The following is an 18,348-nucleotide window of genomic DNA, read 5'->3' as shown; positions in this document are numbered from 1 at the left end:
ATGCGGATAGCCATATATACACGATGCTCATGTGTGTCCCTCTGAATCTTGGTGGGTGTGTGTGCGCGTGCGTGCCAGCTAAATGATTTCGACCGGATGGAGCGATGAGGCCTGTTTGCGCCTCAAGACATCACCGGCGTTTACAAGGAAGGACGCACGCCTGAACCTAAAACCAGGTTACCGCATGAACCACACAAATATGAAAAATACCAACAAACAAGTTCGAAGAGAAAATGCGTCATAGTAACAGACGTACCCGCAGATAGTATACGAAGGGCCTAAGCTTCGAACCTGCCTGATTTTGAGACGTTCCCGTCGATCGGACATCACTGGAACGGGACTGTACGTCGATATTCGTTTTCTGGCTGACGACGCCTGTCTGGCCATGCTGTGGGTCGACTAACGACGTTGAATATCTTGACTGCGTATTTGGGATATCATACAGAATTACACCGTACTGACAAGTATAGGAGACCGCAAGGCAGACTATATGCGCACAGCAAAGCTATGAGCGTTCGTGCCTGCCGCTGTCGTTGCAGACGCCATAACAACCCCAGCAGTTTCTTGCATGGTTGCTCATTTGAGCGCTGCAGCCAGGCTACTATATGCACCAACTGTATTATCAATTTGCTTACTAGCTATGCCGCTAGATAACAAGGCAGTACGGCTGCAGAAGCAATAGCAGCAGCGACAACGGCCAAAGAAGCTGAGCCGAGACAGGCGAGCGCTTCAAGCCAAACTGGAAGCCGGAGTGGCTACAACAGCTACTACTGCTACGACGAGGACTGCAACGAGTACCAGTGGGCCAGCGAGGTGCATAGACTGAGGCCTCTGACCGGTCCGTTATAGGGCTAGGTCAGTGTTTCGAGGTCAGCATGTCACCTGGACCTCAGCGGGGACCATGGCGCAGCGCTGAGTGCGGTTCCCCCGATGGACGGTGGATGATGATGAGGGAGGGAAGGAGCGATACATGAGCAGATCTGCCTCGTCGATCGTTCACTCGCTCGCACAATAACTACCAGCAGCGCTATCGTTACTCTCTCTCTCTGTAGCGCTAGAGCTTCGGGCTGGTGCCGAGTCGAGCGGATATCCATGCCCATGCCGGGGTCGGACATGAAAAGATCCGGTAGACAAGCCAGTGACGAATCGAACTTCACTGGACCTCGCTGTATGGCGCCGAACTCGCGTGCCAGAGGACGAAATGTACTACTGGCTAGCCGTCCTAGAGGGGTGGAGTGTAAAGGGCCGGGGAATAAGTGGGGGTTGCATAGGTATACAGGGATTTTGTTTAAAAATTCGACCACTTTCACCTTCTGAAATACTACAGAGCACGTTAAGCTCTAAAGGAGAACAGCAGATACATTAGAAATGAACGTAGCAGTGTTAAGCTAGCAATAACAGCGAAAGTTTCAATCGCTCAGGAAAAATGGCAAATAAAACTTGTTCTTTTTGTCATTATGGTGGGAATTGCTGGCGATGTTAGTTAGACAGTATTTGGACCAAGACCCTGGTCAAAACTTAAAACCCTCATCGCCAAAGACATCGAAATATAGAGGTGGGTGGGGGAAGGGGGTGCTGGAAGATGATCCTTGACGTGCTTTGACCTGGCCACGCAAATCTTTCTTATCGTATATATGGTTAAAGATATACCACACGCTTGGCTAGCAGTAGTGCGGGGAGACACTATGCACAAATGATCTTCTGGAACAAGCAGTAAGCGGCATTATAGTATTTCGGCTATTTCCACAGGAAAAGGGTAACTAACATTAGTGCCACGGTTACGGTTAGAGCAGCTCTGCGCGCAGTAGTCACGGATATCCGCCTCTAAGCGTGGGTGTTCCTCCATTGTAGCAGCTTTGCCTGTCAATGGGATTATCTTCTCTGAATCTCAAAGGGCCTGATGGGTTGGAGCTCAAGTAACGGGTTATGCAAGGGTTGTCTAGCGTGCTTTCTGTCCTTGGTCATCTGAGGCACCCCTGAGAGGCCTCTGGAAGCGTGCCGACCGGACGACTGTAGAAATAGCCACTAGCGAAAGAACGAGTGGAGAGATTCCGCGTGATACCCCCAAATCAAAGAGACAAGCAGAACAAACGACCTATCCAGTTAAGCCAAACTGGCACTACGGGTCTTTGCTGCTGTATTCCCAGACTGTCTTCCTAGCCTCGATGTAAGGTTTGATTAGTCAATAATGCTTCTGGAGGTGGATCATAAAAGAATCCAGTTCAAATAAGGAATATAGATCTTTCCATATATATATATATAGAAATATAGAAGACTATGACGTCGAAACGTTAATTATATTCCGCTAAATGTATATAGGTATGTTATAACATTCTGTCTCTTCTTATAGAGATGATCAGAGCTCTGGTATCAGTAGGGTACGTTCGTATATTGACGACCGAGGAACATCTGCGAAAAACTTTTAGCAAGCGTCCAATCTTGATTTGCCTCAATTGACCGATGCTCAACAAACGCCCTAATAAGTGACCCGTCGGGCATTGTTCTCAGAGCCGATGGTTTCGTTTATGTCATTGTACCAACGTTGCGGACAGTGTGAGTTACGCATGTGAGCGTTTTCTCTAAACTCGTTCGATGAGGCAGCACACATCTCTGAAACATGTTCGCTGTCTTTCCGTTCTAGCCGCTAACACGGTCCATACAATGTGCGTTACCGTTGCACAGATCGGACGCTGGGGCCAAATGGCCACCCGTGGCAACTGGCCAGTGGATGATGCCGTTGCTGTTAATGGCTAAAGGATGCGGCGCTCACAACCTTGACTCCTGGCCGATGACCTGGCAGGCATAACCGCCTGCCACATTTCGTGCCTGCAGTAGAGCACATTACAACTAACAGGGCCGCTCGGATGCACCAGCAGTAACATCAGTTTCTAAACCTAACCGGCGATTGCTAATCTATCATGACGTCCCTACTTTTTTTTTTAACCTCTAATGTCGTGGCCGCCATTCGTTCTTCTTCTCATGTATTCGCCTATCATTGGCTCTATCATTTCCTTTCTGGTACTTCACGCGCGCGCTTTTGCTCTCGCGTGTATATCCACGCTCGGTCTGTTATTCTGCCAAGCTATACTCAACGAGCCAGTACCGCCGCCGCTGCCATTATCGCAACAACGACCAGTTAGTAGATCCTTCTGCTCACGTCACAAGATTACCATCAGCATCAATAGCAGCAGTATCGGCTGTTCCTGTTTTCTCGATCGCTTGAACGGAGTAATTGTGCTTCATCGGCTGACAGCGGCATTGCGACAGACTAAGCAAGGTATTAGACAACTACGACTGTCTCTACCGAGTCTTAAACTGGACGGCCTGGTTACTAAACTTGCCAACAGCAGCAGGAACAATAACAACGCCGGTCAATCCTTGTGAGCGGTCGTCAAGAACCGCCGCGGGTGCGACACCATACGATAGTCGTATACGCTCGCCGCTAATGCAGCGGCTAGTAACAGCGCTATCTGGCAGCGTAAGCGCCCTCTAGCTGAGCTTCCCTTTTAACTGTGTCTCTTCCCTTTTGACAATTTGATCAGAGGATTGCCGTCTGCGCAAGAGTGCAATCAGCTAATTCATCCGCCGACTATAGCGCTTCAACACTATGTTCTTCTACTGCTATTCATGGAAAAAAAGGTAGTCGTAGTAGTAGTGTCAGGACATTGATTGGAGTATAATGTACGCACCTTTGAGACACACCGGGCAGCTACACACGACAACACGATACACCTTTGTACACCGACAGAGGACCGCGCAGTTCCTACGCCATTACTATCTTGAATCGAATCCGTTATGATAAATGTCTATCGACTCTTTTTTTCCTTTTTTATAGGATCGTTGGATGTGTCAGCTTTCGTACACAACACCGAAACCGGATGGACGATTTGCCTTTTTTCTGTTGCCGGTGCTATCACTACTAATATCACTGCCCATACAGTTATCTATTGGCTGCCTATTTCGTTAGCAACCAGTTCTCTGAAGCTCTACCCTTTATCAAATCTCTCATAGCACATACTGCTGTCCAGATAATCGTCCTCTCTGCCCTCACGATCCTTTCCCCTCCGTCGCGCTATAGCGTATTGAGGTCCACTTATAATGATCTTCTTCCTCATCTCGTTGTTGGTGTTATTTTCCTCGAGCTAATTATGGGATCTAGCTGTGGATGGAGGCTGGCCACGACAAATCGCTCTGTAGCTTAAAGTTTGATGTTGCAGTCGTGCGTCTATCTCTCCAGCAAGGTAGGCAACGACGGTAAAAATCATGACGACAAGGAACTAAACGAGGAGCGAATATGGGCTACCTCGAAGAAAGAGGAGTAACACCCAACGAGACGAAATTCTCATCAAAATAGCCAGTCAAAGCATTTCGTCCAGCCACGCCCTCACTTCTCGACTCGTTCGCCTCTCAGTCGACGATCCCTCAAAGAAAGAGGCCAGCAGACTGGCAGGCCTGTTCGAGGAAGCGTCTGTTCTCCAAGCAACGGTTTGGGACACACTATCCGCCCTCGAGGCTGAATGAGGTGTCGTCACTGGATCGCCGTTCATAAAAGTTTCGTCCTTTTTTTTTCTAACTTTTAGCACCGCTGCTGTGCCTTCGTCTTCGCCTGATGTTCTTTACTTCGCGCTTTGGCGACCTCTCTCGTAGAGCTTGTCGATCGCTAATCAGGTGAAGTAGACTCTCCCTTCTGTCGCGCGACTTTCGTTAGTCCTCCCATCTTACCTCCCTCGCGCGTGTTTATACTACCATGTTCGACGAGTCGGCCACGACGGCCTTGAACTCGCGTGCGAGCGACAGAATGAGTGTTGCCTAGCGAGAGTTAAAGGCCATATTGCTATCTGAAGTGACCAGCTATAGTTATCTTCGTGGTAGCTAGATAAAAAGACTATCGGACCGCTGTTTTCCCGTTGTTTTTCATTCTCGCTGACTGTGGCTGCACTGCCCGCTGAGCGAAATTGATCTATTTATATAATTATACTTCGAAAGCCAATAACACAGTCAACCGTTAGCAGTGCACCAAGCGGTGACGAGCTAATACTTGAATGGAACAATCGCTTTCACACGGCGGCTCTTATCGATCATTTCACATTATCGACAGCCGTAATTAGAACAAACCCCCATAATCAAACAAAACAAGCATCGCTTCCGCTTTGTGCAACATTTGGTTAAATCACTTTTAGGACTAATGACGCTCATGGTACACTCATCATACAAAAGGTCATACGCCATGTTTTTGTCAGCAAAATGATATCGAACTGTGTATGCAGCCAGGAAGCGTTTGACAAAATTATTTTGAGTATTTTTAAGTTATAGAATGATAATAAAATAATACTAGACAGCATTTCTGTGGTCTGGGCGTCACGCGCGAAACATCGTTGAGTTTCGAGCTCACCAAACCCAACCGGGCTGAACCATCGTTCAGACAGACGCGTATGGTGTGATCCAGGGACGAAGTGAGCAACAGACTCTCCTCTGGCCTTGAAGCTTGTTGCTAGCGGTCATCGTTTCGAACCTTTGAAACCTACAAGGATGGCCTTTGCCTCTGCAATCGCCAAAAAACTCGTCCCCATTCTCTAACCTACTGCGCAATCCATACCTTATTATTAGTTCAGCTAACCTCCATACGACCTTGGACAAAATGACGTGCCACACTCCGATACGTTCTCTCCAAACTGTGACCATAGTTGAGATGCAATAAATCGAAAATAGAAGATCAGTTATAAACAGCTCTCGTTTATGTGAACCTTTATTGCACCTCTCGGAAAGATTACAAAATAAAAATTTTGCTCATTTTTATGTAGAACTCCACTAGATATTTTCGGCCAATCTTGTGTTGTTTGCCGGAGACCGAATAGTAGCTTCCGACATACGATTGCGTCACAGGTCGGCCACTCTTGTCTGAACTTCTGGATCAGGGTGAAGGAAAGAAATTGTATTACTAACTGTGGACAAAGAACACACATCCGCCCACTCACAAGTGACATTGTGTTTCTATCCCTTTACTGTGGTTTAGACTATTCGTCTTCTTTAGCTCGTCTACAGCAACCGCTCAGTGGCGAGCGAGTGACACTCGAAAGGACACAGAGAGTCGACTCCAAAGCACCTCGCGAAAGCACAGATCGTGCAAATCAACCGCAAACCAACTCTTCTTCATGGAAGATTGCGATACAAGTAGGGACTCAGTACCAACGAAAGTGTTCGCCCTAAGATCCGTCGAATAGCCAATGTTACGGACTATCACTTCTACTATAAACTACTTTAACTAGTGTAGTATAGTGGTCAGTCACAGCAGTCGGCCTCCAGACATCCAGATCGAAAGAGTTACAGACCGACGACTAACCAATGGACGGAGCCACGATGCCAGACGATACATGAATGAGAAAGAAAGTCATGAGACAACTCGAACTGCCGATGGTGGGCCGCATATCCAGTGCTACGACCTACTTACTACTGCCAGCAATCGATAGAGAACCACGATGACCACATCAGCACGAAGCGCTGCGCACTTATCTTGAACGGGCGAGCAAACGAGCGAACAAAAATTGAGACATTCAGACCAGATGGTTGCCTGGATGGACTTTCATAGCTTTGCGCTCAGGGATCGAGCGGCAACCTCCATCTGAACGATAGACTGGGTTAAACTGAACGAGAGGGTTGAGCCTAGTGATGGTTGAGGCGGCCATTGCTCCGTTTGCGTTTACCTCGTCGCCGTCGCTACCATGAATATCATTATCATCGTTGTAGTTCTCCTGTCTAGCAGAAGCGCGAACTAGACGAGATTGAGATACAAAGCAGCTAGCGGTCACTCTAACAATCTTTACTACTACAAACACTACATGGTTTCTTGCCTCTTATCATTAGACAGTACTAGTGCTACCTATTTGTAGTAACCATCCATCGCGATGCGGAGCGTAGGGCGGCATCGGCGCAGGCAGCGGCCGAGCGTCGGAGAGGCACTGGAGGAGGAAGAAAATGAGTTTGACGTGGTGACGCTAGTAACCATTGCTGCTGATCCTGCTACGATGACTGTCATCATCATTGTCGTGGTCGTGCTCTGCTGTACGGCTATCACAAGCAGAACCTCCTGAATCTAGCAGACTTCATGGCCGACCCCGGCAGATAGTCACAAACTCTATATGGCACATATGGACAGATACGCGGCAAAAAGGGCCTCCATCTACAGCACTTGACTGGTCACAGATGACTTAGAAATAATAGCACCTAGTATGTAGACGGTGAAACGGCAATAAGCAATAGGTTGCTGTAAGTTCAGAAGTTTTAATGATTGATTTCAAATTATTTCCAGCACACGTAAGCATAGCCGAAGTGTTAATCTGGGCGCCATTCAACCCTTCTAGCCTCACTCGCCGAACCGAACTGCCCATGAGTGAGAGTACCGGCAATCCGTAAGATAGTTCACTTCGAAGAGATTATGCGATCATTATAGGAGGGTTCTTTCCCCACAAGCGGCTCTCTCGTTTAGCTATATGGACTGAAAGATTTGGAAACTCAAACGGAGAATACGTTGTTGAACAGCGATTGAACACGAACCAATGCTTCTATCGACGCTTACTACCTACCTAGCGGTGCGGCTTAAAGTGATACGAAATGTCAGTAGGCTAGATCTTCTTTTAGCTGTTCTTCACTATCCCTAAAGTATTGTTGTTAAGTAAGATATCTCGCCATTCGCTGACGGAGTGAGCCACGAGATCTGAGATTGGATGTCCAGTTGGAGGACACTGAACGCCCGGCATCCAGCAGTTCTTTGAGGTTGTTCGTTGCATAGGTCGACGATCCACAACCGTTGCGCAGTGAAAGCGGCCTCACGAGTAGCTAGTGGAAGCGAACGAGCAAGTGAGGAACCGCTGCGGCGGTACCTTTGATGGTTCCTGACTAGAGGAGAATTTCGGCAGACACAATTGCAAGTTACAAATCACCTCCATCATTTATCAGGACACTGGTTTCGTTACGCAAATCTTTTGATCTCCCTTTCGTTGGGTGTGCATCCGTTACTTCAGTAACCACATAGGCACGTAGTCGTATGCTGCCCACAATGCTAAGTCTGAACTTTTTATTCGTGCATGTGGAGACGATGCGAAGCTGGGCTAAGATTTGATTCTGCCAGAAGTTTCGGGGGCGAAAGGCGGCACATTCATGTTATGCAAGAGCCGCAAAATGGCACGCATCAATGTACACATTCACAGAATAGAATGAATCTAGATCATTGTGGTTACCAACGGGTTGTGTGGCAAAAAGCCGGCGAACAGTTTGCCGCAGACAAGCTTCTACGTCGTACCCAATGCATAATTTGACGCGTAGTTTACAGATGGATATCATGAATGGTCATGCGTGTATAACAGTGAAAAAAGGGGGTTACATATCACGTTGCGTCATATCAGTGTTTAATGTTACGCGTAATCAACGCGGCCAAAAATAAGCCGCAATGCTAAAAAATAGTAGATGACACCTGACAGAAATGCTGGCGCCTGATGAACAAATATAGCAGCGTCGAAGCATTGTCGTTATATTATACTAGAAGTTATGAAGAACATTGGACCTTTGAAGATTTCAGTGGTAACTTTTCGTTTCAAATTTAAGTTGAATAGTCTGTTGACATCTTTCGGCGAAGCGAACAAGCTGGATTCGTCGACGCCGTCATGGCCGAATCCTTGACGGGTGTGCGTCGAAAGAGGTACGTCTAAAATTCGCTCTCCATCTTCAACACGGAAATAGAGGTCGGCTAGCGGCTGATATGATTGACCATGATGCTATCTAGGTGAGCATTCTCTGTTATCATTAGTGGCGTTATTTGTACAGTATTTATTGCCACTGCCTATTGTAATCATCGTACTATTTAGATCATGAATTTGGACGTAAGTGAACGGAAGAGCCAGCGGCAGTAATTTGCCATCGGTGGCCACAAGTCAGTCATTAGTCGGCTTTCACATTTCAATAGATTGAATAGCCTCTGGTAGTGGGAGCTGTGCCCGTATACAGACGTCCAGCAAAAATGGCCAACGATAAACAAGTCATTAATGACCCAAGCAGCGAACGATGGCGGCTATCGCTCCCACCACCCTCGAGTCGAGTGACAGACACCGTGGTCAACGCCTCAAGGCTGCCGTTGCCCTCCTGCTGCTAGCCCCGTCTACTGCTTCCGCCGAAGTCGCAAAGGCGGCCACGTAAATTAAAGAAACCATTTTTCAACCCCTCATTGTTTAACAGCTGAAAATCATCACGCGACAAATTTTAAATCGGTGTCCATTCGATATGCCCCCGTATCCTGCTTATCCACATTGCATCCACTTGTCTCTTTTTGTTTACGAAATTCTAGGTATTTTTGATCGATGCAATATTTGATAAGCAATGATTCTAGTAGAGCTGAATCAGACTGTCTACGTTGGTATCTGAACATACTAAGCAGGAACAAGGAAAGGCTCAAGTGAACAAGGAAGGCTGAGAAGCATGTTAGGCGTAGGCGACATCAAGGCTGTTGACGATGTTATTCACTGGTTTGCTAGCACAGCGGACTTTTTTTGTTATTTCGCTCACTGGCGTTGGTAACGATACGATAAACATTTCGTGGAAGATCAATCGATCCGTTCCGATTCTCACAAGGGGCAGCGGCCACAGGATTCAGAACCATGCGCTCTAGCATACAACCAAGATACACATGAAAACATGCAGCTAACGATGAAGACGTTAATAACAATAACAAGAACAACGATTAACATGTTGACAACGGCATTCGTCCTGCCGTTTGCCTGAATCGCCAACGCTACTACCACTGCTGCCACCGCCGCCGCCGTCATCGCAGTGGGTCCACAAAAAGAAAGCAAATAGTCACTCCATATATTCCATTACCCTATAATTATTTCGACTTACTAACTTTATCGACATCTGCTCGTTCGTGTGCATGCCGCACAAAGAACTCCTCATAGCCTTCAAGTCTATTCTACTCATACTATGCCAGACCAACTGGAGAATGGAGTACGCTCACGTGTTCCATATGATATGACACATCATAGAAATATGACGCTAAGGGCCAACGGTTTCCACGGCTGATGTGAAAGAAACATTCGATTTCTCCCCATTCGTACGCTCTGCTTCGCTAAGGAGGTGATAATCGGGCAAAACTACATAATCGAACAAAGGAATCGTTACAAGTCAACTATGGCGCACAATCCTGTCAAATCGGTGTTTTTTTTTTGTCGAAGAGATCCCAGGCGGGGATTGAAGAAAGAATCGTGGAAACAAAGCTGATACACAACGTCCATATGTTCGTTTGTGTGTGAACCGAATGCTTTATCACTAAGTAAGTAACGTAGTTAAACTTACTAAAACTGCTCGTAGTTCAAGACGTTACCAGTAGCAGAAATAGACAATATCTGAGATTTTGCCGCTGGCAATATTGCTGCCGTCGCCGTTGCTCCCGTCATCTGGGCGTATCGCCACTGCAGAATGCATGAATGTTCGTAAACGATGATAAAGCAGTGCCGGCAGTCGGCGATAATAACCGATATAATGAACTTCTTATTAATAGAGATTACCCGGCATGGCGGCAAGCGCCTCGATCGAGCGATCGACGTAGCCCGCTGCGGTGTCTCAGCTCTTTCTCTGCCATCGCTGCTATATATATATAATGCGCACCCATACTTGATCTGATTGGCGTTTTCGCTCTCGTAATGTTCATGCTTCTCAGAGGTGGTCGGTGGCGATTTCTTATAAAGTCGGTGTTGAAAAGTTTACCTTAACCAGCCTAGCGACTCTTGACGGTGAAGGCAAATCGAGTCGATTTGGACACAGACCAAGAGAATAAAGCCCCGCTTGTGTGTAAATGACTGAAATAAAAACAGGTTTGGCATGCTCAGATTTCTGACCGTTAATGTGGTATAATCGAAATCCTCAAATAAATTAATACGAGTCTAAACATATCTACGCTATGCCACCCTCCATATCAACACCGTAAATGCCACTGACCCTTGAAAAATGAAATGGGGCAAATAGCAAATCGCAGAATTAATATATACATTTTGTTTCTAAATCTGCTCTCTTTCTATACGACCAGCATGAACTCCCTCGTTATATACCGCTATCATTTAAAACACTAATATTAACCATTTTTATTATTTAAATTTGGCGGCCGCTAGACCGAATTAACTAACTAGCTTATATACATGCGCTTAAAGGTCTTGTATTTGGCTAAAAACAAATGGCGTAATAATAATGTAAATAAAATTTTGACGTCATTTTAGATTTTCGTCGGGTATTGCAACTCATACTTATTAATATTGTTGTAACAAAAAGAATGACGTTGAACTATATTTTAGATGTAATACGCTGACATATTTTATCTAATTATACTTTACCAATAACGAATAATCAGATGAGCGTAATCCATTATTGAATTAACGGCTACATTACATCTATCACGGGTTGTCTGTTGTATATATTGTGCGCGCACTTTGGTCGGCTCGGCACCGGTAAGTTAAACGCTATGACTTGAGAAAATTCGTACTTTTATCAAGAATACAACTCTATAGTAATAATCCTATTATGTTATATACAGTCGATCAAATCCACAGCACAAATCTATGAGCGAATATTATTTATGGTGCCGTTCCTCAGCGTGTCGATAACTCTGCAGGCCAGCTGGTCGAACAGGAAAGACTTGCAAAAGGAAGATGGGCCTTAATTAGCGATATATTCTTTTTCGACAAGATTCCAAGTGTGATTTTTGTGGTACATAATCGACACCAGTTCTTGCAAAACTAAGCTGGCTACTTTTAGGAAAACGCCATTATCCTTTTATTATGCTACTTTACGGAGACAGGTATGTGGTATGTGGGAATGCTGCTGTTTCGAGGTTGGACAAACAAACACACTTTTCACGTGAGACGTACTTGCTTAACCAACGAAAACTCCAATTTTATGTACGGCAAAAACTCCTATGCTGGTTTTCCTTAGGGTGTGTGGCGCCATCTCGCGATCGTTTGTCAGTTATCGCTAGTCCCAAGTTCGGTAGTACCGACAACGGCCGCTCGTGGCGCTGACACGCGCAAGCCCGGAAGCGACAAACAGACTTCCCCCCACAATGGTGCGACAGCAGCGCAACATCATAACACTGAATGCGTCGTCAGCCGATCGAACTGAGCCACGAGCCCACGTGGTTCGCCGATTTCTGCAGGAATACAATTACGAACCTCGTAAGAAAATCAATACGTATCGAAGGATAACGATCTGCAAACGGTGCGAACAAAAACTATGCAGAATTTAGATGCATAATGTTGGCAACTGTAGGCGAGTCTGGCTGTTGCAAGTGAGATTTTCTATGTTCTCCTGTGCGTTCTCTGCGTGGCAGTAACGTGCTCCGCCTCACCAGTTCGTCCATGTGGACCAGCTAATTAGGCTAACTGTGGTGCGAGAAATGGAACGGCGAACAGTTCCAAATATACTGATTACCGGAACACCTGGAACCGGCAAGACTACCCTGTGCTCAGAGCTGGCTAATCGTGTGGCTGATCTTGAGTGGATCAACATTGCTGAATTAGCCAAAGCAAATAACTGTTATGAAGCGTACGATGAGCAGTACGACTGCGCCATTCTCGATGAGGAGAAGGTTATGGACGAGATGGAGGATCGCATGAGTGAACCTTTTGGAGGGAAAATTGTCGATTACCATGGCTGTGACTTCTTTCCAAAACGCTGGTTTGACGTTGTATTCGTACTGCGCACTAATACAAAACTGCTCTACGATCGACTAGTGCATCGTGGTTACGAGGGCAAGAAGCTTGAAGATAATGTTCAGTGCGAAATCTTCCAAGTGCTGCTGGACGAGGCCAAGTCAGCATATGACGAGGAAATTGTACACGAACTTATGAGTGACACTCCGGATCAGATGGAAGAGAATCTTGAGAGAATCTGCACTTGGATTGAGAGCTGGCGAAACGCGGCATCGAATCGATAACCCTTTGTTCACGTTGAATTTTCTCACCATGCCGTAAAAACTTAGGCATAGCAAAGCGTTACTCGGCCGTCAAGGGCTGCTGGATGTGATAAACCTGGCCGGTGCCAGGCCCAGGTTCATGCATGGTGCATGCAGCGCCAGTCTACCAATGTTGTTGTTGAAACAGGTTTTTATCTTCAACCATCGCAGTACGACATGATAATCCTATTGGCAGGTGGCGCGTACTGCGGCGTATCCAATATTTCAACTGGTAACAGCTGACTTGCCCTAGAACTGAGTTAACTAACAGCAGCTCTGTATATAAATATGTCTACGGTTATTAAAAGGGGAACTTTGATAGAGCGAAGTGATCAAATTAATCGATCGCTGTTGGAACGTAGATATTGGATATCAATGTTAGCTGGAAATGAAAACGATTTGAGAAAAATAGGCTTTGCAAGCAACATTTGTTACGCGATTCTTCCAGCGAGGAGCGCTTCTTTGTACCTTGTTGCCATGAAGGACGAACCAGCAATCACGAATTCGCGAGCCATATTATTCGAACAACTATGCAATATGCCTGCAAACATAATTTTCTCGTTCGCTTCGGCAGCTAATGTTGATATACATACGTCCCAGGCAAAGTAAAAAGATCCGACGCAAGACTGCTCGCGTTAACTATCTCAGTATTGTCAAATGCGAAAAGTCAACGAATCAAAAAACGTCAACAAAACTTGAAAAAAAAAATAAAAAGTACACTGTTGTGAAGTTTCCTGCATACTAAAACTACGTTTCAGTATTTAGCTTCACGTACGTTTATACGTTGTCAATATAAATATAAGCGTGCCAGGTATATCGAGGGCACGTATTTCCTGAAAATGAGGTCGTAAACTAATAAATACGGGTATCTTTGTTTCGAACAGTTCACTACATGATCCACGAGGTTGCTGTAATGGCTGGTAAAAATCCAGATGTTCTAGAAAACATTCAAGTAAGAACGTGGCTATACTAACTATAAACCTGAATAATAATAAAGCAACGCGCACCGTTGACTTAGGGAAACGTCTTCGACAATTTCTTTGTAGACAGTATAGCATCATGGATATAAGGGCAGCTAAAATAATTGGCTTGAGACACATGCCCCCAAATGCCGTCATTATTTTGAAATTAAAATTATTTCAATAATTCTCCTTCCTTGAATATTTTCGATGCCACGGGTTATATCTTACTTAACTAATCGTTAGTAGAATCATTTATACTCTTTAATATAAATCGAGCAGTAATTGTGTGAAGATTATGCCGGAATTCCTAACTATCACCTCGTTCTAGAAGTCACGAACACTCCTCTATGTTCATTACCGCAGTATAGTTATGTAAAACATGATTCTGTAATAAAATAGAGTCATATAATAAATAGAAGGATCTTGCCGCTGTTTTAGTTTTGGACGAAAGTTTACAACGACAATATGACAAAAAAAATCTTCTATGTGTGGTAAAACCGTGGCCTGTCTATAAAAAAAAAATTACTTGAAAGCAGTGAAAATTTCGAATAGAGTATTTTCAAAACTCATAAAGATTCGTAAACTCTAGATATAATAATTCTTGTTATTCTACCATTCAATGTCTACTCTTTGGCTCGGGTAGGCAACAGCTAGGCAAGCCATTAAGCCCTGTGTAACTGTCTCTAGGACAAACGAAATTGATATACATTTCCACATAAACAAAAAAAATAAAAACTTTGTAATTAATAATCGGGCTCAAAACTGGGAACCCAATACCGAAGCGGTCGACCTATCTGTTTTATCAAAAAAAATAATTTATTTTTCTATAATAGAGTTGCAAAGGTTCAGTCGTATCCGGTTCAGCTACGAAATATAGATCTTCAGGAAAAGACGTGCCTATTACAGTTCCATGTATACATCCTTTTCATCTACGAATATATATATATATATATATATATATATATATATAACATCTTAGAATACAAAACAGACATTTCTATTTCTTTATTTAGGCTCCCAATTTCCTATTGTACGTGTACTATACAGTCATGCAAATTGTAATTTAGCTACTTACGTAAATCGCTGATATCTGTTGTTCCGCTGTCGGGTGTTGTATTGCTCGGTTCTTGTTTGATATAGACGTCAAGTCCGTCCAGATCTCCAGGCTCAACCTTTACTTGAACCTGCCGTGAATATGAACCCACAAATTTGTAAAAAAAAAAAACAACAAAAAGAGTTTTTAAGCAATGGTAGTTTCTTTGCCATCTCATGTAGGCAGCTTAATGGAAACTGGGTTCGATGACGGAAGACGTATATTTATTTTCAGTCATATAATATATATATATATTACGTAGCAAATGCCAAATAAACAGACTAATTTTGCTTAAATCAGATAAGGTTCATAGAAAGTCTCATATTGTCTATTTAGTAATACTGGTTGACTTTTCTACGACAAAGATAGATCTACATGAGATTTGTAAGTGCTAAACATAACCACATGGTACACTGATCCTCTTAGAGCTGTTTCAAGATGCTACATGGATGCACCGGCAGAAATCCAGATGAAGCGACAATAGATAACATATTGGTAAAACGGAACGGTTAGTCTCAGAAACTTCAATTTCGGTGATATAATTAATTTAACTAACTATTTAATTTGGTTTTAAGACTTTATGTAACCTTATTTTTACATTAGTGAAACTTACCGTTGAGAATGTGTCATCGGCTTGCAGAGGGGCAATGGTTGGCGTCAGATGTGACGTACTATCCGCACTTTTCCTACGCTTTCGTCGCCGCGGCGGTAGGTCGCCAAGAATGGTTAGATTGTCTAATTGTTTGCTTTGTGGCTCGAGATCGGCAAAGATAGACTCGATATTGTCGAGATGCGAATCGTTAAGCGACTTTAAGAGCTCTTCGGACTCTTCCGCGTCCGGAGCTGTTGCGAGCCCTGTGAGGTCGGTGTGGCTGAGCTCCGTGAGCGTGCCTTCAACTGGAGTTGGTCCGGTTGATACAAGCGTGATCGTGGTGTCCAGGCATGACAAATTGGTCAACTCTGTCATCGTTTTGTCACTCTGCTCCTGACACCATAAAAGGTCATCGTCGATGTACGGCATATTGTGTATTTGTTATTTCGAAACGGTCTCGAAGAAGACTCGTGACCACGTAATGCAATGCAAGGCAAAGTGGGCTGGGAACGCTCCACAGATAAGGAAAGGTTTATTTCTTTTTAAGGCTGAAGTGCAGCTTAAAAGCTAATGAGTTTGTACCTGTTTAAGGCTGCCAGGATCACCGTTTAAGCAAAGTAGACGATTATGCCTTTCTTGGTCCGTACGTTTCAATCGAGTGTATTTTTGTGCAAGCGCTAGCATGCAAAAAAATCTACGATATTGTATTTTTTCTAAACCACCAATTTTTTTTGGTCTTTGGTGGCGATTATAAAAAATCGAACGAACTATTTTCGTATATCGTTGCATGCAGAATGTTTCGACAAACTCTAAACGTTTATTCTTTCTATCATCTTTCGTCTAATAACAATTAACTAGATTTCTTCAATTGTCGTGTATTACTCGTCAACCTTCTGGGGTGGTAACGGCCCTCATAGTGGTAGAACCAACAATAAATACTCTTTCTCTATAACCTCTTACATATATCCGTAGTCTCTCTTTTTTAGCTTCTTCCGAAAATCTTCCTGTTTTCTTGCTTAAACCAATACGAACGTGAGCAACTTCATACCGGAGACCGTAAGCGTAGTCTGCGTCGTTACGTTCGATTACGTGAATGTAATATTCTCAATAGTTGGGATAATTATATTAATAATCAATAGAATGAAACATTAACTTAACAGAAACGGTGCCAGCGGCAGCATAAATAACAACGTAAATAACAGTAAACGAAGTTGAAAACTTTTCATTGAATGGAAAAATTCAATTCGGTGAAACTCGTTGCAAAAACAAAATCGTGCATTGAGAAGTCGATAACGATCAACTTTCTACTCGTTGCTGTTGTATTTCTGTCTTTGCTAGAAACAATAATGCTACTACTAATGATAAAATTGCCTAGTCGCCAATGGGTTAAAAGGCGAGCTGGGTTGGCACTCCGCTAGAGGCATCAGATGAAACGTCGACAGCATCGACCATTGCTGACTGGACACTGCGAACACCATGGCAATGCGGAACATCTTCGTTTTTGCTTACAGCTGCGGTAGCACAGCGTACACCGCCGATTCAAAACGGGCTAAGGCTGAAAATGCACCCACCCCAAATGTAATTCCTATTAGAAGGTGAACATACCATTCGGGCTATGATGATTTGAGGAATGACATTTAGACAATTAATATACTGAACGCTATTGTCTTTAATAATTTTTTTAACTAAATATTTTAATATGTAAATAAACGACTATACATATATATATATATATATATATATTACGTTAAATATACATTTCAAGTTTCTCTATGTTCAAAGATACTATGGATATCGAAAATATATGTCTCAATATACAATCACGCAAAAAAATCAACTACTAGTTAAAAAGCCAAAAAAATTGAAATTATTATTCAATGTTGAAAAAATTATAATATCTAGTTAACCCAAAAAAAATCTATTCTTCAAGCAATCTTCTTCATCTTGAAGACCTAAATTTGTGAAATATTTAAGCGAGCGTCTTCACCTTAAGAATCCACTGTAAAATCTGTTTATTCAAAAATACGTTGCCATATGTTCACCTCAATTTATAGCACTTGTACCAGAATCCTAGTATAAGATTACCAGCCAGTTTGACGATATGCTCAATGAACGTGAACAGTAGAAATGGTTGAAAATTTAAAAGCTGTTATGTTACAATACTTAAGGCATCGAGCTAGAGGCCAGTTTAGAGTTCTAACATAAATAAGAAAAAAAAAAGACTTGAAAATGACTTCAACTTCAAATAGACAAGATATTACTGCAGTTCGATAACTTCAATGATATCGTTCTGCTTCAAGATCAGAATAGACAATTTGACTCTACCATGAGTTATCAACTCAGAGAATCACTAACTAATCGATATATACTTAATAAATATGGCATCTATCTTAGATTGATTTCTCTAATAACAACCGACGATCTGATAGCCTATACAAACATTTTTGAAGAGCCTTCCACAAGTGCAGGTCTGGTCTCAGAAAAATATCTTCTGTGTTTTATTTCGAATATCTTACAAGTACGTCATATACATATCCTGAGCAGGAAAGCGACGAGGTAAAGCTGTCAGTGGAATGGCTCACAAAGACGAATGATCGGTTAGTAGAGCAGGTACAAGCCCTCAATAAAGTCAGCAACAGTTTACAAAAAAACCGTTCGGAAAGTTATGTTCGACGTGTTCTCGGCAAAAAAAAAGATACAACGAGACTGGAGTATC

At 43.6% G+C, this 18,348-nt stretch overlaps 2 protein-coding genes and 1 long non-coding RNA gene across 3 annotated transcripts in view; 2 read left to right on the top strand and 1 right to left on the bottom strand.

The window, feature by feature from the left end:
* The window catches only part of LOC111249520 (uncharacterized), a 158,549-nt gene extending 141,572 nt beyond the window's left edge, over positions 1 to 16,977 (bottom strand). Inside the window, exons 1-2 of the mRNA XM_022803513.2 lie at positions 15,654 to 16,977; positions 15,023 to 15,131 (exon numbers count right to left, since the gene is read on the bottom strand). Coding sequence (XP_022659248.1) covers positions 15,023 to 15,131; positions 15,654 to 16,061 — 517 coding nt within the window. The 5' untranslated portion in view covers positions 16,062 to 16,977. The remainder of the gene's footprint in view (positions 1 to 15,022; positions 15,132 to 15,653) is intronic.
* Positions 1 to 17,105, top strand: part of LOC147758436 (uncharacterized) — a 73,576-nt gene extending 56,471 nt beyond the window's left edge. The window contains exon 5 of the long non-coding RNA XR_015319140.1: positions 16,971 to 17,105. This is a non-coding gene — a long non-coding RNA (uncharacterized LOC147758436). The remainder of the gene's footprint in view (positions 1 to 16,970) is intronic.
* Ak6 (adenylate kinase isoenzyme 6) lies at positions 12,084 to 14,368 on the top strand. The gene has a single exon (XM_022803582.2). The coding sequence runs from the start codon at positions 12,428 to 12,430 to the stop codon at positions 12,965 to 12,967; it is 540 nt and encodes a 179-aa protein (XP_022659317.1). The 5' UTR covers positions 12,084 to 12,427; the 3' UTR covers positions 12,968 to 14,368.
* Positions 17,106 to 18,348: the final 1,243 nt, after the last annotated feature.

The sequence above is a fragment of the Varroa destructor genome, unplaced genomic scaffold, assembly GCF_002443255.2.
Source record: "Varroa destructor unplaced genomic scaffold, Vdes_3.0 BEIS01000001.1, whole genome shotgun sequence".
In the NCBI taxonomy this organism is placed as follows: domain Eukaryota; kingdom Metazoa; phylum Arthropoda; class Arachnida; order Mesostigmata; family Varroidae; genus Varroa; species Varroa destructor.
Note: the sequence above shows the minus strand (reverse complement) of the source record. Positions and strands in the feature narration are given on the sequence as shown.